The sequence below is a fragment of the Pteropus vampyrus genome, unplaced genomic scaffold (genome assembly GCF_000151845.1).
Source record: "Pteropus vampyrus isolate Shadow unplaced genomic scaffold, Pvam_2.0 Scaffold9, whole genome shotgun sequence".
NCBI lineage: Eukaryota > Metazoa > Chordata > Mammalia > Chiroptera > Pteropodidae > Pteropus > Pteropus vampyrus.
The window spans coordinates 10,528,419-10,551,394 of record NW_011888790.1 but is presented as its reverse complement, the minus strand read 5'-3'; the positions used below and the strand labels follow the sequence as shown (position 1 = coordinate 10,551,394).

General features: G+C 38.7%; 1 protein-coding gene and 1 long non-coding RNA gene across 9 annotated transcripts in view; one reads left to right on the top strand and one right to left on the bottom strand.

The window, feature by feature from the left end:
- The window catches only part of LOC105301850, a 29,278-nt gene extending 28,028 nt beyond the window's left edge, over nt 1–1,250 (bottom strand). For 2 of the 4 annotated variants that reach the window (XR_002776479.1, XR_896766.2), the window contains exons 1-2: nt 1,045–1,244; nt 160–227 (exon numbers count right to left, since the gene is read on the bottom strand). This is a non-coding gene — a long non-coding RNA (uncharacterized LOC105301850). Of the gene's footprint in view, nt 1–159; nt 228–1,044 lie in introns of all 4 variants that reach the window. The other 2 variants (XR_002776478.1, XR_002776484.1) reach the window with 2 other exon arrangements.
- Nucleotides 1,251–1,293: 43 nt separating this feature from the next.
- The window catches only part of E2F7 (E2F transcription factor 7), a 34,673-nt gene continuing 12,990 nt past the window's right edge, over nt 1,294–22,976 (top strand). For 2 of the 5 annotated variants that reach the window (XM_011374659.2, XM_011374652.2), the window contains exons 1-8: nt 1,294–1,538; nt 2,234–2,326; nt 6,896–7,171; nt 9,485–9,650; nt 14,194–14,484; nt 15,917–16,075; nt 17,522–17,656; nt 18,116–18,181. In XM_011374659.2, coding sequence (XP_011372961.1) covers nt 2,234–2,326; nt 6,896–7,171; nt 9,485–9,650; nt 14,194–14,484; nt 15,917–16,075; nt 17,522–17,656; nt 18,116–18,181 — 1,186 coding nt within the window. In that variant the 5' untranslated portion in view covers nt 1,294–1,538. Of the gene's footprint in view, nt 1,539–1,612; nt 1,968–2,233; nt 2,327–6,895; nt 7,172–9,484; nt 9,651–14,193; nt 14,485–15,916; nt 16,076–17,521; nt 17,657–18,115; nt 18,182–22,976 lie in introns of those variants that run through there. The other 3 variants (XM_011374675.2, XM_011374667.2, XM_023521097.1) reach the window with 2 other exon arrangements.

The following is a 22,976-nucleotide window of genomic DNA, read 5'->3' as shown; positions in this document are numbered from 1 at the left end:
AAGAATGATATGCTTGCTATCAAGTGTACGGTTTTGAGGAAAGTGGCTACAGACATGCTTTAAAGAAGGCTGTCTCAAATTCCAGCAGCGGGACATCCCGCAAAATGATTTACCGATATTCTTCAAAACTCTCAAGGTCATCAAAAACAAGGATAGTACCTGTATGAGAAATTGTCACAGCCAAGAGGAGCCTAAGGAGACATGAAGAGTAGGTGGAATGTGGCATCCTGGAAGAGAAAAAGGGCGTTAGGTAAAATTAAGGAAATCTGAATAATGACTTTAGTTAAGAATAATATATCAGTATTGGTTCGTTAATTCTAACAAAAGTATTATACACATGTAAAACGTTAATAAATAGGTGAAAGGGAGTGCCGAATACACAGGAACTCTGTCCAGCTTCTCAATTTTTCTGTAAATTTAAAACTGTTCTAAACGATTGTATCTATTAAAACACACACAGCTGTCTCTATTAATATTCGCATTTTAAATAAGAAACTAGAGTTGAAGGAAGTGAAACATTTAATACAAATCAGTAATGTTGAAGAAATTTTCTCGACTGTTTCCCGGAATGCTAGTCCATATTGCAAAGAATTATTTAATAAAGCTTTTTTTCTTTCTAATTATTGCGATGTCTGAAATGAGAACACCACCAAGAAACTTTTCTGGACTTGCAAGAAACGAAAACAAAACAAAACAAAACATCTGGTTCTGCTTGCAGTCTAGTTTCCAGGGCTAACTGGCATGCCATCTGCTCGCAGCAAAGTGGTAACCATGGTTCACGTGTCACACCAGCGTTCGGCGTTAGGAAGTTTGCCCCAACAAGCCTGGACAACTTGGCTTCTGCGCAGGTTGCTGGGGGGCGGGAGGTGGCGGTAGCAGCATCCAGGATGTGTATATCGTTTTTCCAAACTCCATCTGCTTCCCCCACCCCTGACTGTGCCCGCGGTCTCCCCGCGCGGCAAGCCCAGGGGACTTGAGCGGGTCTTTTATGCATAACAAAAGAGCCCTTCTCCTCCTCCTCCAGCCGCCCCGCCCGCCCCCCACCTTGGCTTCCCGCGGCCGCCGGGCCCGCGTCTTCAGCAGGAATTGGCTCCCAGGCCCGAGGTTTCCAGGTACCCGGAAGGGGGAGGGGGACCCAGGCGGCAACAATTGGGCGGCTGCGGGCGAAACGCGCGGCCAGGAGCGCCAAGACTCCGAGGGGCGGTGAGCCCGGGCTGTGCCACCACGCGATTGGCCGGGGGCGTCCCGCCGACCGCCGCTGATTGGTGGATTCTCAAATTCGGTCTCAAGGCGCCAGAGGTGGTTTAGCCCGGACTGCGATCTGGGGCTGCAGTTGCGGTCGGCGTGTCCGAACGCTGGCGCTGTCAGAGCGCCACGGGGTCCTCGCCAGCCCCGGGCTTTCGGAGTGGGGGTCTGCGCACTTGGCTTTCCCCGCCCAATGTCGCCGCCTGGCCGCTGATCGCCTCGTCCCTTTGATCCCGCGCGGGTGTGAGGCCGTGGAGGTCCCCAAAGAGGCAGGAAGTCTATGCAGAGCGGGAGTGAGTAGCGTGCGGCCACAGCGCTGGCAGGCAGGCGGGAATTGGGGGGGAAAGGGGACCCCTCCCGCCCGGGCTGCCAGCCTGCCACCCCTCCCCTCCCCGACCGGCGGGGAATTGAGGAATTTCTGCCGCCGGACCAGGAGCGCGTGGGGTGTCCTGGCTCCAGCTCTTCTTCTAGCTAGGCAGTACAGGATATTTACCCTTCCTCACCATTTAGAGGGTCCACTGGAAGAGTTTATCTTTGGGGTCTGCTTGGAAGCCTGGGAAGGGGCTACGTTAAACGTCGAATGGGTTTGGTCTAGCGATCAGGTTTCTTCTCCCCTGATTCAAACTCCCCCAAAACCGAATTCCTCCCAGTTCTTTGCGCCAAAATTAACTGACCTAGGAGACTCTGTACTTTCTGACAAATTTGCCCTACAACTTGATCTGGTAACTTTATTATGTTCTGTTTCTTTTCATTTAAAAAAAAAGTCACTATTTTTGTCGTTTTGTTTTCTTCCCGAGTTTTCAGTGATTAGTAAGGGTTGTGTTCGTTCGTGTGCTTTTTAGAGTTGCAGCTATGCTTCTGGAAATTCCCAGGATGAGTTTAGGGAGGAGAAGTTCAGGTTCACGAGCAAGTAATAAATATATATTTTTGTTGTAGGGAAAAAAAATCCAATTGTAAAATCATTTTTTAATGTAATTGTGCATTACAGATGGAGGTAAATTGTTTAACACTAAAAGACCTGATCAACCCCAGGCAGCCCAGACTAGATTTTGGAATTGAAGATGGGGAAAATGCACAAAAGGTAAGTGCGCTTAAATACTTTAAGCTCTAACATATTTAGGACGGTGATGTCTAATTCAATGAACTGTTCCATTATTCCACTTGTATTTGTCTTATAAACCTAATTAACTTTTTAAACATAATAGAAATAAACTTTTTTTTAATGGAAACATCCAAACCATTATTATTGATTTTCTCAAGTCAATGTGCAGTGGGAAGAGGCTAGATTAGATGTAATGTTGGAACCGATTCACATGAATCAAAGATATGCTGGACGCCCAGTCAAAAGTTTGTTCGTAATACTTGAAGTAAATAAAAATAGAATTATGTAATGCTGTGCAGGAATGTTCAACCTCAGTTCCCAGGAAAATAGACTCTTTTTGCTATAAATGCTGGATTATTAAAATGCTGTGAAATGTTCTTACTACACATTAATCAGCTCTTAGAGGCCATTTCATTCACCCAAGACTATTACCTGTGCCTCCCAGATAGGGAGATAAGTGACTGAACCCACCAACATGCTCCTTAAATATTTTACAGTACTACTGCTGGTTTGGGTTTGCACTGAGTCATCCTTCCTTTTTTACATCCCTTGAGAATTGTGAATTAGACCATGGTGGTATCCTCAAGAAATGTTACCAACTGGGCATAGCAGTATCTAAACTATGCCTGTACCCACGTCAGCACAGTTATACTCACCAACCGGTGCCCTTCTGAAAAGGTGTAATAGCTTGTTAGTAGCAAACATGAAACCTTTTTTGGCCAAGGCAAATATATATAACAAACCCAGATTTAGAATCTTTGAATATAAATCTGAGCATAGCAACTTCTTGGGCTTTGGACTGTAGGATCCCAATCTTAACTTTAGATTTAGCATCAACAGTGAAACTGCCTGTTTGTAAAGCACCTGTTATATGGGTCTTTGAAAAATATTTTACAGTGATTAATTTTAGATAGGTGTGAAATTGTATGATTTTTCCATGTAGGAGCATTTTTCTCTAGCATTCAATTTATTAGTAAAAGAAGTACACCAAAGCATTATTGTTTTAAAGAAGACTTTAAAAAGTTACCTAAGCAATATGAAGGTAGAAATACGCAGATTTTAAAGTATATTTTCAGAGTTTGGATTTTGGGAGTTTCAGAGCTAAACTTTGTTTTCCTTTGTAATTTGGAAGAGACAACTTTGAAAGAATATGTATACATTTATATAAAGCCTAAGTCAGTGTCCACTTCTTTCCTTCTGGGTCAATGACTTTATCAAGTGCTTTCAACAAGGGCACTTCTACTCTAGTTAGCGTCAGTAAGTACTATGTCCAGATGAGCTTTCACATTCTAATGGGCAAGGAGGAAAACTCAAGTGACTCAAAAGAGACTGGGAAAATGGTTAAAATGTTTGAAATGGAATGTCTGAGCAGTAATTACTTCACCTCTCAAAGAGAAGTCAAGGGATGAGAACAGTGTTTCTGCCCAGATACTAGGAGGGGCTTTTTTCTCTCTCTTCGTATTGCTGTGAAGTAAAGAAAGGGGGATTTTTTAGGGATGGTGAGAACATGGGATTTAGAGTTAGAGCCATCTGTAGATTTGATTTCCTGTTGGGCCATTTATTACCTACGTAACCTCAAACAGATATATTTATTTAGTCTTTCAACAAATATTTATGTTCCTCGTGCTGGCGTACAGTGGTTTAGTTTAATAAACCTCCTAACCTCATTAAGCCTGTTTCTTTCTTCTTAAATTGGAGCTGATAAATCGCACCTCCCCCTTTGGATTTGTGTAAAGCACCTAGTGACACATACTCTTTACACTGTACTCAAAACTGATAGCCCAAAGATGCAAACCCTGCCCTCAGTTACCTGAGAGACTTTCAGGGACTCAGATATAAAACAACTAACCAACTGTACTATGATTTGGTAAGTGCTATAATAGGAATGGGAGCAAAGTAACCCCCTCAGAACAGAGGAGGAAGAAATAAATTTATGGAGAGTCTATAGTGTACTGTGTTCCAGCCTTTTTGGATATTGTTTCATGTTTTCACATTTCATCATGTCTACAATATGCCCATCTGTGTCTCCTGCTGGTAAGAAGAGGAAAGCAATTAAAAATGCCACTCAACTTACAATGGGGTTACGTCCCGTTAATGCAAGTGTTCTGAGCATGTATAGATAGGTAAGCTAAGCTATTCTTAACCAGTAGGTTAGGAATATTAAATGCATTTTTGATTTACTTATAGTTGGTTTTTTGGGATATAACTTCATCATAAGTGAAGGCGCTTCTTTATTAAACTCTAGTGAAAATATATCTAAGTTTTGGAGGAAATAATCCATCTGAACTGCTCCTCATCAGAAAAAAAGTAGGAGCGCATCATTCCTATGACTGCAGGTAGCATGGAAGGTAGAGAAACCTGGGCCACAGCCTCTACCATGTGGATACCTTTTCTAATAACTAGATAATCAAGGCCCAGTGTTCTCTGAGCACCTATAAGAAGCAAGGCATTGTGCCAAAAATTGTAAGTAACGAGACATGTGGAATTTGCTCCCTGACCTCTAGAAGTGCACAGTCTTGTTAATGAGACAAGACTTACACCCAGGAAGTTAAATATATTACCTCTGAGCATCAGGATGAATGGTAATAAAGAATGGGATAGGAGAAAAGATAATAGCTAAGTTTTAATGCATGCTTACTGTATGCCAGGAACTAGTCTCATAATCCTGTGGTTGGTATTTTTATGGACTTTATGTTCAGTTGAAAGAATGACAACCTAGTGTGGAGAAGGAACTTGCCTTCCCTTATGCTGCTGATAAGCAGCGGAGCCAAATAAACTGGCCTGAGAGTTTGCATGCAGAACTGCTTACCCATACTGCCTCTCCATAGATGCTAGTGGGGCCTGCTGGATACTTTATGTTGAAGCTGTAAAAAAATAGATAAATAACTTCGGTCCAATTCACACCCAAGATAGGCTTATTTCTGGATGCAGAATTTCAGAAACTCCTGCTTTCGGCTGTTTCTTGTATGGCAAGAATGAGATTTGTATGTGACCTCCAGCAAGTTATTTAACCTCTCTGTGCCTCAGTTTCCTCATCTGTAGACTGGAAAAATAATAGTACCTACGTCACAGGATTATATGAGTTAATATATGTAAAGTACATGACATATGGCATGGCACATAGTAAACACTCAGTACTTTCCCTGAAGAGTTCCCTTGTAGAAGACTTCATCAGCACTGTACTAGTAGGAACTTGTTAAGAGATGTTGGTAGATGCAGTGCCTCGGGCTGGGTGCTTACTGCTGCTGTGGCGTGAGAAACCGTCACTCTCATCCCCACCCGCTTCCTTCCTGTTACACTAGGACAGAACCTAAGCATGGCTACCTGGCAGCTTCTGCTAGTCCAAGGAGTAAGAGTAAGAGCTGGCCTACTAACAAAACTCCAGTTTCTCCTAAATAACCTTTTCCCTCTGAACAAGATGCTCCTAAGAAAGCACTTTTTTTAAACCACTGCTCAGCCAAAATCTAAGCATGCAGTAGCTACAGAGTGATACATGTACAAGAAAGGGAATGACAAATATTTAACTCACCCACCTTCATAATAAGATAAGACACAATTGCCTGGAGGTGAATTCAGCTACAGGAAGAGCAGAATCTTTCTGTTCCTGAATGCCAAAAACGAGTTTTAGGGGAAAGAAATTTGTTTAAATTACTTGGTATTTCCAAATGTGGATTCTCTGTACCTAGTCCTGTTTCACAACGGCCTAATGGACATAATGGACCCATCATTAATCTTATAATTATCTAAGACATTCTACTCAAAGTGTGATGTGGGGGCCGGTTCTACCCTACAAACTTACCAAGCTGCAAAAAATGAATAGAACTTGAGAGTTAAGCACTTAGAAATTTGTATGACAATTTGATGTTGCCCCCATGACATCTAAGCCTGTGATCAGTGGTATCTTGTTTAACAGGCTATAGATTAGTTTGATTGGCAAACTCTGGTGGACAGTCATATGGAGTGGAGGTTGCACCACATATCAGTGTGCGGGGTTTAGAAAATAAAACACTCTGGTCCTTCTCCATGGTTGGTTTAAGAAACACTGATCTGTGTGAATGACAGATAGCTCTCCAGGTTCGCTTGAAATGTGGCATTTTGTTGGATGCACTTCCGTTAATTGGTCCTCCTAATTACTATATTAGCACTGCTGAACACTGAACTACAAAAGCATAATTGCTCTTTACTAGTTAGGGCAAACTTGCAAATAATATTTTTAAAAATATGGCACTTAGGAGAATGTGGACTCAACTCATATTGCCCTTCTCATCCTCAACTATTAAAAGCATCCACCAATAACATATACACTCATGACTTTTTCACAGAGGTGCCATGAAAATGTGCATAAAAGGAGTAGCAGATTACAATTAGCTTCTCACTGGAGCCTCTCCTTGATTCCCATGAATCCTACTGTCTGTTTTCATTAGTCCTATCCTAATATTTTTCAGCCCTGAACATATGGTCTGTTTGTATTTTCATGCTGGGAACAAAGTATCATCTTAGCTGATGGCTGCCCTTTCTCCTTGCTAAAAGTTCTCTTTTTTAAAATAGGAAAATATATTTGTTGACCCATCAAGGATGGCCCCAAAGACTCCAATAAAAAATGAACCGATTGACTTATCGAAGCAAAAAATCTTCACTCCGGAAAGGAATCCTAATACTCCAGTAAAGCTTGTAGACAGACAGCAGGCAGAACCATGGACGCCCACAGCTAACCTGAAGATGCTCATTAGTGCTGCCAGCCCAGACATAAGAGACCGGGAGAAGAAAAAGGGACTTTTCAGACCCATTGAGAACAAGGATAATGTGTTTACAGACTCTCTGCAGGTAAACAGGCTGTATTCCCAAGGGCTCTTATAGAATTTAAAATGTTTACTTGATTATTAAAAAATCATAAAATTATCAGTATTTCAGCTACTATTGAGCCAAAGCAGTATTAAACATAATATCTTTTTATATATAGCTGAAATGAAATTCTCTGTATCTCATTTTTCATAATGAATGCTTTCTTCTCTTTATGATACTGACCAGTACACATTTAAAAACAAATTTTTGAAGCAAGGATATTTAATAACTTTGATTTAATGAGGGAATTTGGATTTTTTAAAATACTGCTGTGAGTTTAATTCTGCTCCAATTTTAAGAGTAATATTAATTCAAATATTTTTGACTTGGGAGATTTCATTATTCTCATGTATGTTCGGTTTGTTGATTTGGGACTTTAAAGTTAAGTCATCTTTAAATTAAGTGTCCTGTGGGGAGCCAGAGCTATTTAATAAGCAGCATATCTATACTTTTTTTAAAAAAATCAGTGATCAATATTTTCACTCTCCCGTCAAACTTTTTCCCAGACTTGCTAAGGAAAAGTTACTCACAGATTTGAATGTCATTTCTCTTCTATTTCTCCTTATTTTGGTGGATTTTTTAATTTATAAAAATTACCAAAATGAATAATTGGGAAGAAAGAAGAGAAAAAGATGTCCAAAATTACAGTTCGAAATTAATAGAATAGAATGACTTGAATCTGCTGTACAGTTTATTGCAGTGGTAAAACTAACAGATTCTTTCATGTAACTGAATACAAATCAGATCACACTTCGAGAGCCACTGCCCTAGAGATACTCCTGTTTCTGTACATCAGGAGATGTGAACAAGAATATCATAGAAATATAGTTCCTAATAGCCCAAACTGGAAACAACACAAATCATTATAAATGGGAAACTGAATAAATAAATTGTGGTATATTCATGCAGTGGATTAGCATACAGCAATGAAAATGAGAGAACTACAGCCAAGCACAAGAACATGAATGAATATTAATTATGTACAGTAAGTCCCTGTATAACATTGTTGATAGAGTCTGTGACTGTACTGCATGTAGATTATTTGAGAATTAACTTCTTTATGCTACTGAATCCTCCTATTCATAAAGATAGTATATTTTTCTAAGTTTTAAGTATATTTCCTGAGATAAAAATTTTAATATTTTATGCAAATATTTATTTGCAGGATTTGTTCCTAAAAATCTTATCATTTTTATTACTAGTATAAATTATATCTTTTCAACTCATTTTCTGTTACTATTATATAGCAATGCAGCTGACTTTTTAAAATATAGTCGTCTTTTCAGCTACCTTACTAAACGTTCTTGCTATTTTTAATAATCTGAGATTCTTTTCAATTTTTTATGTAAACAGTCATGTCTTCTGCAGAATGAAGGTTTTGCTTATTTCTTCCTTTCCAACTCCTGTGTCTCTGCTTCTTTTGTCCTCATGTACTGGCCAGGATCTCCAATATGACACAGAAGAGGGGCATCTTTATCATTTTCCTGATTTTAAGGGAATGCTTCCAAGGTTTTACCATTAAGACGGATGTTTGTGGTTGAGTTTTTATTGGATACTCTTTATTTAAAAAGTTACTCATTTCTGGTCTTCTAAGGGCATTTTTTGAAAATCATGAATGGATGTTAAATTTATTAAATGCTTTTTCTGAGGCTATTGAGATCATCATATCATTTTTCTCCTTGAACATTTTCATTGAAAAACCTTTTAATTTCTTGAGACTTGAATTGAATTGATGGGAAAAGGACACTAGTTTAATGTACTTACTATAAGAAAGAATAAGGAAGAATAAGATTTGGCTGCCCTTGTTTAGTTTCATCAACATTTGGTCAATTGTAAAAAAAATAAGGCAGTTTGATGACACAGCGGAGACCAGTGCATCTCAAATTTCATGTCAATAGAAATCACCCAGGATCTTATGAATAGACAGATGCTAATAGATCAGGTCTCATATGAGTCCCGAGATTCTACATCTCTAACAAACTCCTGGTGATGCTGATCTACTATCCAATAAACACGTTATTAGCAAGAGTGTAGCAGCCTATAAATGACTGTGTGTTCATTGTTTAAGCTCTTAGCCAGTAGAGTCAGCTTCAAATTGCAAAGGAGGAAAAAGTCCAGAGAAAGCAATAGGTAAAATATTAATAAAATAAATTAGATTAGTAAATGTATTTTAACTAACATCTAAGATGGTATGGAGTAGGATGTCCCCAAACTTACCAGTACTGGCCATTGCAGTTTCTCCATTAGGATGTTAACTGTGACATCTCGCCCCTCCCTTCTGTCTGCCCTCTGTAGCTTGATGTTGGGGACAGCGCTGTGGATGATTTTGAAAAGCAAAGGCCAAGCAGAAAACAGAAGAGTTTAGGACTCCTGTGCCAGAAGTTTCTAGCTCGCTATCCAAGTTATCCCTTGTCAACTGAAAAAACTACCATCTCCCTAGACGAAGTTGCTGTCAGTCTTGGTATGTATCATCAGGTTACCTGGAGGCCTGTCTCCAGTTATAGCGGGAAACTCATTTTCTTGGGCAGGCTGGCTTCAGATAGCCTCTTTTATTAAGTAAAGAATGAGCCCTCCAAAAGAGTGAGGACAGAAGAGCAAGTAGAACTTTCTTCTGCCATTATCAAGTTGCCCATCATTATGCATAGGATTCTAGAGAGCCTTTTAGGCCTAAGGGTCAAACAAAAATTTGGTTTTCTTAACCTTAAGAAATATTTTTACAAAAGACTCACATTACAAAGTAATATCATTTTCAGTTCATCTTATTTCAGACAGACTCAAAAAAAATTTATAAATATCTTGTTTATTTTTAATAATGCTTCTAAGGTTCAGAACTGGTGTTATACCTATTATAAAGCAAGATTTGAGAGCAAGAGCATTATGATTGAAGCCCTATGCTGTGCTATTCACAGCAACTCTCCAAACTAGAAGAAGCACATGTGGACATAACTCAAACAGCTAAACCTTATAACAAAGAGGAATACATGTGTTCACATGGCATGAGTGTGTATAACGTGCAATGGTGTATGTTCTATAAATACATATACAGCGGCTTCAGAATAGAGACCCCTAGTGGTCATGGATTGCAGTTGGTTTCAGGATGAACATAATGTTGACAATCATTAAATTAGCAGAGACCACAAAGATTTGAGGGTATGAGGTGTCTCCTTAAGAAATAAGGAGGTTTTACATACAGGCAATAAAAAAAAAAGGAAGAAAAATAAAACTGTCCCAATGAAACCAGCTAAATAGGTTTTATGATAGATTATATTTTTGGTTTGCTTTTTAAGTTCTATTTCCACAGCCCAGAGAAATATGCTACAGTAGATGTGAATTATTCAAACTGATGGCTAAAATAATTTTATTTGCTGGAAACAGATATTGAGGAGACAATGAGTTATGATGGGAAGACCATAAGCTGAGCTTTGAGTCAGATAGGGCTGGATTTGAAGCCCAGGTCTCCAATTTACAGACTTTGAGAGCTTTAAAAAGTTAATTAACCTTTTCTCATCTATAACATAGGGATCACAGCACCTGCCTTGCAGAAAATTAGCAAAGTTAGGATAATGTCGATAACATGCCTAGCTCAGGGACTGGTGGAACAGTTTCTGCTCAGCTCTTACTAGATATCTCCTCCTTCCCTAAGCTGTCCTTCAGCCTCTGCAATTAGGAAAAGGAAGTAGAGTGCTTTAATTGGAGAGCCTTTTTTGAAACCTAGAATGGAATACAGTATTTGGCATCAGTGGCAATGAAACAAGAAGGGGAAAGTGACTCAGGTGAATATAGGCTTGGTATAAACCCATTGAGACACGGCATCCTGGAAACTAGTATTACAGAGGATGAGGGTAAAATGACAAATCATGCAGTATCCTTCGCATTGGGGTTCAAGCATCCAGCTTCCTCCCTATACCCACTTCCATCAAGGGAGCTTGCATTGAGGTCAATGCAGAATACAAAACATTAGATTTTGGAAGGCTGTGTAACAGGTCCCAAGGAGGACAGAAAAGTGGACTCCTATTCTTATTACATGGGCTACAGATCATTCTGCAGATCTACATGTTATAACTGCCTGGAGCAGACTCCAGAGTTTTTTGCAACAGCTTGTAATCATTTACCAAATGAACTTGCCATCTCTTTTCATGTGAGGTTAAAAATGAGGTCCATTCCTGGAAGTTATTTCACTGGTGACCATCTCTTCGAGTTGAGCGTAAACTCCTCGCTACATCTGGGTCACAAGCTATAAGACCATATTTTAACAAAGAGATGCAGAGCATTCAAATTGCAGTATTTTCCAGATTCTGGTCCTATGTATATTTGACATGGATATTATAGGTAAGAAGTTAGAAGGTAGAAACAACCCGAGTATCCATCAACAGATGAATGGATAAACAAAATGTGATATATACATACAAAAAACTATTATTCACTCTTTAAAAGGAAAGAAATTCTGACACATGGTACAACGTGGATGAACTCCGAAGATATGCTAACTGAAATAAGCCAGACATAAGAGGAAAATTACTATATGATTCCATGTATATGAGATATCTTGAGTAGTGAAATTCATAGAGACAGAAAGTAGAATCGAGGTTGTCAGGGCTGGGGGAGAGAGGAATGGGGAGTTGGTGTTTTATGGATGCAGAGTTCAGTTGGAGAAAATAAGAGTTCTGGAAATGGATGGTGGTGATGGTTGCATAACAATGTACTTAAGGTCACTGAACTATATACTTAAAAATGGTTAAAATGGTCAATTTTATGTTATGGATATTTTACCACAATAAAAAAAAAGTATTTCCAAACTTGGACTCCAAAAAAAGTTAAAGAACTGGGAATGACTTTAAGTAGTGGAAAATAGCACAGCCTAAGAAACTATTTTACTGGTCTGAGAGATGTTCTTGATAAGCTCCATGGAAACTAAAGGAAGCGTGGTAACAACTGGTAAATCCTCAAAGGCATGTCTAATGCCATGAATAGGATTAGTAGGATTGCCTTGATACAAAAGAAAATGAAGGCTTTGTGCCAAGGAAAACTTTTCTGACAGAGCAGGGGCCAGAGTAACCTGCACATCTTCAGACCTGTGAAATGGAACTTTTTAGTGTATCAGCCAGTGGACACTTAAACTCAGCCCAGATTGAAAAGGTGAGTGATTATGCAGGCAAGTAGCTGCACGTTGGCTTTTGCCAGCACCACCTACTAAACACTTACTGTACATAATAAGCATCTTCTTACTCTCCAAGTTGTTAAAATCTTCCTTTATTCTCCCTTCTTGGGATGTCTAGCCACTAGATGGAGACTTAACAGCTTGCATCTAATACGGAATAACAAAACAGCCAGGCATATGGCTGGCCCTGGGGTGTCTCAGTTGCATTCACATGACATTTCTGATGGGAAGGTTTATAGAATGTTATACTCTAAACAAGACTTGTTAATATCTGAAAACAGACTGGAATAAGGAACCGGGCGGATCTAGACAAAGGGCTGCTCCGCCTGCCCCTGCCAGCATCTTCTGGCAGGCATCTGGCACCAAAGCTGGAGCTTCACAGGGTGAAGAGCCTTTCAGGGTCATGAACTGAAATGTTCTGATTGACTGAAATGCCTCTTCATTCATGTGAGAGAACTTCCTCTCAGCTCCCGAGTTCTCATTGTAATTTGGTCTACTGTTAAATCTTTGAAGGGCTAAAAGCTACATTTGCTGAGTCTGCCCAGATTATACAATAGCTCCTGGCAAGCAAACAGGAAGAGGACGTCTTTGTAGCTGAGCTGGTTTTCTAGGAGATGCCTATAGAGCCTTCTGTTATGGATACTTAGATGAGAGCAAAGGGAGCCCGTAGGTTCCAAAAGCCTAATGACCTGTTATACAACAGAGTGAGTCACAGACAGATTTTTTAAAGTGACCTTTTCTACAGTGACTTCTTATGCTAACAGGGAGGTTAGGTATCCCCAGTGCCATACAGGAAATATTTGCACCATAATATGCAAACAGTAGATAAAGTTAACATCTACTGGAGACTCTTTACATTTATGGTTGCATTTAATCCTCGCATTTTATGAGATAAATACTAAAGCACAGACAGGTTAAACAACTTCCCAGGATCTCCGATTTGTAAGGAACAACACAAGGATTCCAATCCAGGCAGTGACCCCAAAGTTTCCATGCTTAACCACCATAAATGTTTTTGGTAAATTCAATAGACAGCTCATAATCTTAGCTATTTAGGGAGTGTTGGGAAAGGGGGTAGGGAATGAGTGACCTTGATGACCTATCCGTACTGTCCATGAAGTCTCTGTGCGTCACCGTCGGGTCGTTTGGCAGGATACGGTGAATGAGAGCACAGGGAGAGTTGTCAATAGCCGTGATGAGTAAAAGGATCCTCATGTTGTTCCAACCCTGGCTATAGCTTCCTCCAGCAACTTGAGAAGGGTGCCTGAGCTCTTCAATCCCAAGTTTCCAGTCCAAAATAGGAAACAAAATATTTACTGTTTTCCTTACTGGACTATTAAGAAAGTTAACAGGATAATTCTTTCACATCATTTGAACTCCAGGAAAGGATAGTATTGTCTAAACAGGGTATCAGTTATTGGACACAATTTATTTTATAATCTGCATGATTAGGAATACAAGCCACAAGCATTCATCGTGTCCACTAGGCATAGTACTTGTGTTGCTCAGTCCCACCCGTTTTAACATGCTGAAATGTTGGTATGATTTGACTAACAGGTCTAAAGAAAAAACATACTTTTACTATATGTAATACAGATAGAACCATCATCTATATCTAGGTGGCTGTTTTATCCTAAATCTTATTGAGGGTTAGATCCCAAGAAAAGGAAAGAAAAATAATTTCTGTCACTTGCATCCTTACACGCTGAATTTGTGGAGCATCTACAGTTGCTGGGCATTACGCTGGGCGTCATGCAAACTAGTTCACAGACATGGCCCAGGCCCTCAAGGAATTTATACTCAAAAATGTCCGCATGATGATGGTTGGCTTCTGTTTTTCAAACAGGTGTTGAAAGGAGACGTATTTATGACATTGTAAATGTGCTGGAGTCGCTGCATCTGGTCAGCCGGGTGGCCAAGAATCAGTATGGCTGGCATGGACGGCACAGCCTGCCAAAAACCCTGAGGAACCTCCAGAGACTGGGAGAGGAGCAGAAATATGAAGAGCAGATGGCACACCTCCAACAGAAAGAGCTAGATCTAATGGATTATAAATTTGGAGAACCTAAAAAAGATGGCTATCCAGATCCTCAAGATCAGCAGTTACTGGATTTCTCTGAGCCCGACTATCCCTCTTGTGAGTCCATCGTAACCACATGAGTAATAAGCATAGAGAGAGTGATGGTCTCTTCTGAAGAGAATCACTGCTAAGATGAGAAATGCCAGATTGACAGCCCTGGAGGGAGGTGTCCTCTCATTCTCTCTACTGAAGAAAGGGAGACAGATGGCTCCCCAACTGGGCTGCCCACCCAACCTCACTGGAAGCTTGTCTGGTGGCGGTTCACTTGCTGTTTGGTGTGTTTGGACCATGGATCGCTAACAGCTCCCATTTCAGATTGACAGCTCCATGCTGATTTCTATTTGTGAGCTAAGAAAAATTTACTTTGAAAGAAGTTATTGTTACAATGAATTTGATTTTTTAAATTACATATTTCTGTAGATTACTTAGAAAAGAACCCCATTCGCAGAAATGTTGATTAGAGAGACAACTCCTGTTCTCATTTGATGCAGAATTTTTTTTTACATATATCTATGTTGTTCTTCCCCTCTGGACTGGTATTTATCCTCTTCCTATTTTAACCATCGATCTTTACTGTTCTCATCCTGCTCCCTCTTGCTAAGATGATAAAGTGCAAGTATCACTCACATTTCACTTGCAAACAAAAGAAATAGGAATGGAAAGGTAAGCCTGGTTTTCATGCGATTTACTTCCCTCATGCCTTTTCATTCCACCTCATGAGCTAGTTCTTATCCTAATAACCAGAGGAAACAGCCATCTGTCAGGGATGGTTTGCCGGCCATCTATAGCAACACACATCTCATCAGTGTCTCCTATTAATTTATAATTTATTTCTTCACTTATTTCTGAAAAGAAATGGAAGAGGCGGGCACCTACTATGTTCAGGGTATATTCTAGATACAGACATACCTCAGAGATATTCTGGGTTCGGTTCCAGACCACCACGATGAAGCAAGTATTGCAATAAAGTGAGTCATAATCTTTTTGTTCATGGAGGGTCTAGCCTTCAATTTATAAAAACAACATCTGTGAAGCACAATAAAGTGAATCATAGTAGAAGGACAACAGCCTGTATTGTGAGCACAGAAATAAAAATGGAGCCTTTGCCTTTGAGGAGAGAGTTGATGTTCTGAAAACAGTTCCTGACCCCTACCCTGTCCTATTTTCCTTCTGCATTAATCCTGTAGAAAAGTTGGTTTTGGAAAAATACCTCGTAGATTCTATTCCATGAAATATGAGTATATAGCATTAAGGAGTTTAATATATCATTTCAAACTTTCTGCCTGCTGTAATTTTATAAGCCATAAGAAAATTCACCTGTTTTCTCTATGAGCCATTTTTATAACATGTGTCTAAAAGGCTTTTGTCTGTGACAAAAGTGATCTTTCTGTCTACTAGTAGAGTCAGATAGTTCTGGCAAACTATATAAGTACAGTCTTTCTTGTTGTAAATTATCTGTTTTTATGCTTTGGTTTTGTCCCCTTTGTAGCATCTGCAAACAGTAGAAAAGACAAGTCTCTGAGAATCATGAGTCAGAAGTTTGTCATGCTGTTCCTTGTCTCTAAAACCAAGATTGTTACTCTTGATGTGGCTGCCAAAATACTGATAGAAGAAAGCCAAGATACGCCAGACCATAGTAAATTTAAAAGTAAGCATCTTCACCTAAATTCACCTAACACAAAAAGGGTAGGATTTTATATGATGGTATTTCCTGCCTGTGAGATTAAAAGAATTAACGTTTTGGAAAAGTGCATTCCTTCCTACACTCATAAACATTCTTGGTGCTGTGAGAGAAGCTAGTCACATACTAGAATTCCCTTTAAAGGTTCTGTCAGATGCCTTTTCCTAGGCAGTTAGAGTAGAGAGTGGAAGCCAGATGCCATCTCAAAAGTGCAGGTAAGGGAGGGAGTGAGATGCTTTGCATTTCTCTATATCTCACTGCATCCAAGATGTAATGTCTGAGTCTTGTTTCCCCTTTTTTCCTCGCCCCCTGCATACTCTTCTGATGGGTGGAGATGAAAGTTGTCCACAGGTAAGAACCAGAGGAATAACCAGGGTAGGGTAAGGGTGGTGGGACATGGATGCTGGACAAGGAGAGTGTTTCCGAGTTTCATACTCAGTGCATCTTCCTTTTTTGTCAAGCACAGGTCCTGAGCCAAATGCCCTGGGTTGCTGGTAGCTCTTTCAAGCCCCGGGAAGCCATGAGCTCAGAATTCTCTAGCTTTTTAAATTTGTTTCTAGTTGGAATTATAGCCGCCCTGTGGGAGAAATGACTAAATAAAACCCAACTTTATTAGGACTGGGAAGAAAATTGCATCTGAGGTGAATACTTCTTGTTTGTGGACAATAAAGCTCCTTTGTTTGATCTTAATCCTGAGGTCAAGTAGGTTTCCTACCTGTAAATCGATTTTTTAAATAGAAATTACTTTGTGGGCATCATCCTGCCTATTTAAATTTAAATTTCTCCTTTAGCATATGCGTTTTCAAATGTGTCTCCCAAAACCTCTTAAGACTCAAGAGTTGCGCATTCCGCTTCTCCCCCTCTGTGTGGCTAGAAAGACAAGATTTCAGATGAGGGACTGTCTGTCTTCAGCACAGTTGTACTTCATAACCTTGAGCCCTGAACACCTTGTGTGCCCAGGAGTGCAGCTTTGCTGGAAGCTCTGGGGAAGCCCTGTCATTTTCACAGCCCAGCTGCCTAGTAGCACTGGTGCCACAACCTCCTACTGGGAGAAACTCAGGGCAAGCTTTTGACATGCCACATATCAGAATTACATTTACTAAGCCTTTAACTGCAGCCCGTCTCCCTCCCTCAGGTGTTTTTGCAATCACAGCACTCCCTGCTTGTCTTATAAAAGTTGTGAAGTTGTGGAAATGGAAGGACACACTGACCTTTCCTTAGTATTTGTCTTCAGATACATCAGATACATAAGTCCTGGGTGATTTCATGACAGAGCCATTGGTCATTTCATCCCACCCCACTGCCTCCCCCTCGAGGTTTATATGGTGGCCAAGAAAAAGTGACCTGTCACATAAACTAAAATGTAATGATGTCACAGGCAGCATGACCATAATTATGTTTTATATCTTCAAGCAAAGGTACGACGCCTCTATGACATAGCCAATGTTCTGACCAGCTTGGCTCTGATCAAGAAAGTGCATGTAACAGAAGAGCGAGGCCGTAAACCAGCCTTCAAATGGATCGGGCCTGTGGACTTCGGTTCCAGTGGTAAGACATGGTTTTGTTAGGGACCTATTTTGTTTATAATTCCTTATTCCTTTTCCAAGTCGTACATCTAGGACAGAGTGAAATTGATCTCTTTCATTTTTTTTATTATCCAAGTCACATTCAAAAATTAGACCAGTGATGTCACTTTTGTCACAATGAGCATTAGTCTACAAATGGTATACACTGGTTGGCTCACACACAGTAGGAAGGGAAATACTAAGAGCTCTTTAGCATTTTTTATTTTTTTAGAAGTTTTTCCTGGAAGCTTGGGACTGAAGATTAAAAATGACACTTCTTATGAACTCTGGTTATGTCTACATTAGCAGAATATTGTTTTTCTTTGAAATTCCAGATAATGTAAAAATTATATCAATTACTATCACAAAACTAATTTGTGGTAAGATGGCTTCTAAATATAGTATGGATATAACGAACACCTTTTTGTAATTTATTTAAAAGGTTACAAATGCCATAATTTTACGAAACTAGAACAAAAGAGGCTATTATCTTCTACTTACTTCACAGGTAATATCTGAGCAATCGGGAACTGGATCCTACTGTACCAGCCACTTAACATATAACTAGGCTTCCTGGAAAAAAGCCATTAATTTTTAAATTACCCTTCCAGTTTTGGTGTTAGTGGTATAAATTCCTGCCATTTAACCCAAGTTGTAAAAGATACAGCTCTCTATCTCATTGTAACATATTATTCACTTAGGATCTAGATGAAACCACTTAAAATCTAGTACAACTAATTCATCCCAGCAAGTACTTACTGAATGTGGACTGTACACAGTTCCTACACTGAATGCCGCAGAGATTTAAAGACATATGACACAGTCCCCACATACATGAAATATACTTTGCCATTTTCTACTCCTCTGCCTTCGGCTTCTCTTAATTCTTTCACCTGTGAAGCCCTCCTCTCCTTTTTGACATGAAAATATTTGTTCAGCCTTCAAGATCTGGCTCAAATGCCAACTTTGAAGCTTTTCCTGATTATCCAGAGCAAGGAGTGTCTCATCTGAACTATTGCAATTTAGTATTGTGCTACTGTACTTGGTGATGTCGATGTTGTGCCATCGTCCCTGCTCTATGCATTTGAGAGCAGAAGATGTTTTTATTTATCTTTGATTACACATAGTACTCAGATCAGTGCCTGTTCACGTTAGTTGGTTAAGGAGCTTCTGTCGAAGGTGTATAATTTTTAGCACGGATTTAAAAATTAGAGAACAATTAAGCACTGCCCATGGTGGTACTGACTCTCTAGAAAATTAGAGAGGATGTGGGTTAAGTTCTGATGGACTTGGGTTTTGGAGGGATGGAGAGCTTTTAGTTGAAGGACCTGATACCTAAGAACGAATCTGGTTTGTGTTGGAGAGATCAGCCACCCCAATTGAAGTGGAAGGCATGGTATAGAGAACAATGAAATGAAATGTGATCAGTTGGGACATTTTGGAGGGCCTCTAAAGCTTAGCTGAGAAATTTGCACTAGATGTAATAGACTAGATGTAAGTGACAAGGAGTATTTAGATAGATTAAAAGAGAGGAGGGTCTTAAAGGTGGTGGTGTCATTGGAGAAAATAAGATAGCTGGGAAAATGAGCTGGTGTTGAGAAACTGAGTTTATGTATTTGCATAACCAATGAGACAACAACTGGGAGAGCTCTGATCTGATGGGGAGAAAGGGCTTGGAACCAAGTCAGGAACCTCAATATGAACTTACTCCCTCTATTTTTCAGAAAACTGATCCTCTTTCTATATTTTCTAATTCCTACTGACAACACCATCATCATCAACACAGCTGTCAATTTTGGAATGTTAATTTATTTTTGATTCCTTAATTCGCCCTCCTTCACTCCTTGGTTAGCAGTTCCTCACGATATCTCTTTCCTCCTCTCTTCCCACCATCATGGCCTTTCCTTTCTTTTAACAGCTTTATTGAGGTATCATGACCTACCGTAAATGGCACGGAGTTAAAGTCAGTATTTGAAAGTTTTTTCACTATCTGCACCTGTGAAATAAATAATCACCACAATCAAGGTATCCTCTAGGGTATCCTCCTGTCCCTTCAAAATTCCTTTTTTTCCTTTTCCCCCGCCCCCAGGGCAACCACTGATCTTTCTTTCACTCTAGATTTTCACATTTATGTGCTTTCTGTTGGTGAGTTCGCTGTTTAAATTGTTGTTGCACAGAAGTGCTATCTAGTGTTTCTACACAGGGCAAGAAGGCTGTGATGTGTCACAGAAAATACGTATGTTAGAGGAGCTTCATTCAGGAATGAGTTCTAGTGCTGTTGGCTGTGAGTTCAGTGCTAATGGATCAACAATATATATTAAATAAGGTGTCTTTATTTTTTTAACAAGAGAAAAACAAAGAGGTTTATTAACATGAATACCTCATGTATACATGGGTGATATTCAGGGAAAAATGACTAACTCTCCAAAGTGGCTTAGAATTCAGGATTAGATGCCATCTTAGTAGAGAAAGGGGAGTGGGGGATATAGGCCTCTTAAGGGAAAGAAAATGATTTTTAGAAAAGATGAATGGGCCCCTTTAGAAGGATAGATGGGAGGTATGATAGTTCGTGACAAAGTTTAGGTATGCTGTCCACTTCTGGTCTCCTCTCAGGTGACAAGAGTCACTCCTCTGTGGTGGATGAAACTCCCTGGGAGGGAATTTATGACAACTGAGTTTGTTTTGGAGAATCTGTCTTTAAGCAGGTAAGGGGAATTCAGAGAAAGCCTCTCCCTGCTTTGCTTTTCTTCAAGTGCCAAGTTCAAAATAATCGATATGCCAAAGGGGCATATTTTGAGGTGCATATTCTGCTACCCTTCATAACATACTTAGAAAGACGAATTTTGAGGATTTATTACCTTAGTTTTTAATATAATCTATTTAACTGTAAGTTTACATCATTTAATTTATTATTAGTTTCAAGTATACGGTACATTGGTTAGACATTTATATAGTTTATGAAACGATCACCCGCTTGTTCTTTCTCTCCTCTGGCTCTTCACCTAGCCATTACATTAATGCTGACTGCATTCCCTATGCTGTGCTCCCTATCCTTGTGACCATATCAATTATTTCTTTAAACAGAAACACAGAAGACAGGGTTATGTATTGGTCAGTTGACAAAAATGTTGTAACCAGAGGCTCATGAGAAACAAACCCTGTATTTTCCCTTGGAGCAATTGTTCAGTTTTTGCTAATTCAGTGTTCACGGTGACTATAGAGTATAACCGTAAATAACAAGAATAGACTATTGTGTATGCTCTTCTTATTAGGCTTCTTTCATTCAGCATAATTATTTTGAGATTAATCATGTTGTAGCATGTATCAGTAGTTTATTCCTTTTTATTGCCAAGGAGTATTCTCTTGTACAGATATTTTATTCTTTATTCGTTCACTCGTTGCTGGACATTTGAATTATTTTCACTTTTTAGCTATTACAAATAAAGCTGCAGTGAATATTCACGTATATGTCTTTATATTGTAGATTTTGCCAGTGAAACCATGTGGGCCTGCAGTTTCTAATATGAGAAGGTTTTTAACAATAGATTCAATTTTTTAATGGCTATAGGGCTACTCAGGTTCTCTCTTTATCAGTTCCTTTTTTCTACTTTGAGTTCCATTTGCTCTTTTTCTAGTTTCTTAAGGTAGAAGTGGAGGTCACTGAAACCTATTTTCTTTTCTAATAGGTATTTAGTACTATAAATTTCCTTCTAAGTACTTCTTTATTAACACAATTTTTTTTTGCTACTAATCCAGACAACTTAATATCACTAATTTTACAAATATCAACAAGAATCACAGATATTAATAAATATAAAAGAACATAAAATTTTCAGTTTCTGTCTGAACTCGGATTATAGGTAACATCTTTCAATAATAGCAGAGTATAATAATATAATCAAAGAGAGCAAACAGAAACAAAAAAACATGTTACACTTTTTTGTTATATATGTACATATAACACAAATTCTGATGTGTGTTTCCATCATCTTCCAATTCAAAATACTTTGCAATTTCCCTTTTGATTTCTTCTTTGATCCATAAGTTATTTAGATGTATGTTATAGAGTTTCCAAATATTCTGGGATTTTCCAGATTTTTTTTCTTATTGATCTCTAATTTCATTCCACGTGGGCAGAGAACATACTCTGTATAACTGAAATCCTTTTAAATTTTCTGAGGCTTGTTTTATAGTGCAGATACGATCTATTTTGGTAAATATCCCATGTGCACTTAAAAGGAATGTGTATTCTGCTTTCTTCAGTGGAAGATCTATAAAGAACTACTGGGTTAAGCTGGTTGATAGTGTTGTCTATTTCTATATCTTTATCGATTTTATGTTTACTTGTTCTGTTAAATATTGATAGAGGAGTGTTGAAATCTGATTATAATTGCAGATTTGTCTGTTTCTTCCTGGAGTTCTATCGAGTATTGTTTCATTTATTCAAAGCTGTCGTTAGATGCATAAATATTTAGGATCAATTACTATGTCTTCTTGATGAATTGACCCTTTTATCTTTATGAAATGACCCCTCTTTATGCCTGATGATACTCTTTGCTCCTGTCTACTTTATTTAATAGTAATATAGTTACTTCAGCTTTCTTTTGATTGGTTAGCATAATGTATATTGTTAATCCTTTTACTTTTAAACTATTGGTACCTACATTTAAAGTGAGTTCCTGGTACGCAGTGTAGAGTTGAGGATTTTTTAATCTAATCTGACAATTTATGCTTTTTAATTGGGTCATTTAGACTTTACATTTAAAGTGATTATTGATATATTTGCATATTAGTGGATCATCTTGCTATTTGTTTTCAATTTGTCCTATCTATTCATTGGGATTTTTTTTACTCTTTTTCCCTCTTCCTTTGGCTTTATTATTTTTTAATGGTTCCACTTTACTTCCTTTATTGGCTCATTAGTTATAATTCTTCATTGTGTTATTTTAATGGCTACTTTAGGGTTTTAGGGTTTAGAGTATGCATCTTAATTTACCACAGACTATCTTCAAATAATATACTACTTATATTGTGTAAGGACCTTATAATAGCTTACTTTCATTTCTCCCTGCCTGGTCTCTGTACTATTATTGCCAAACATTGTACTGCTGTATATTTTATAAACCCTATAATGCATTGTTACTATGTTTGCTTTAAACAGTTGATTGTCTTTTAAAGAGATTTTAATAAGGGGAAAAAATTGATAAATATCAAAGTAGTTACCATTTCTGGTGTTTATCTTTTCTTTTATAGATGCAAGTTTCCATCTGACATCATTTTTATTGGCTTGATGGACTTTTTTA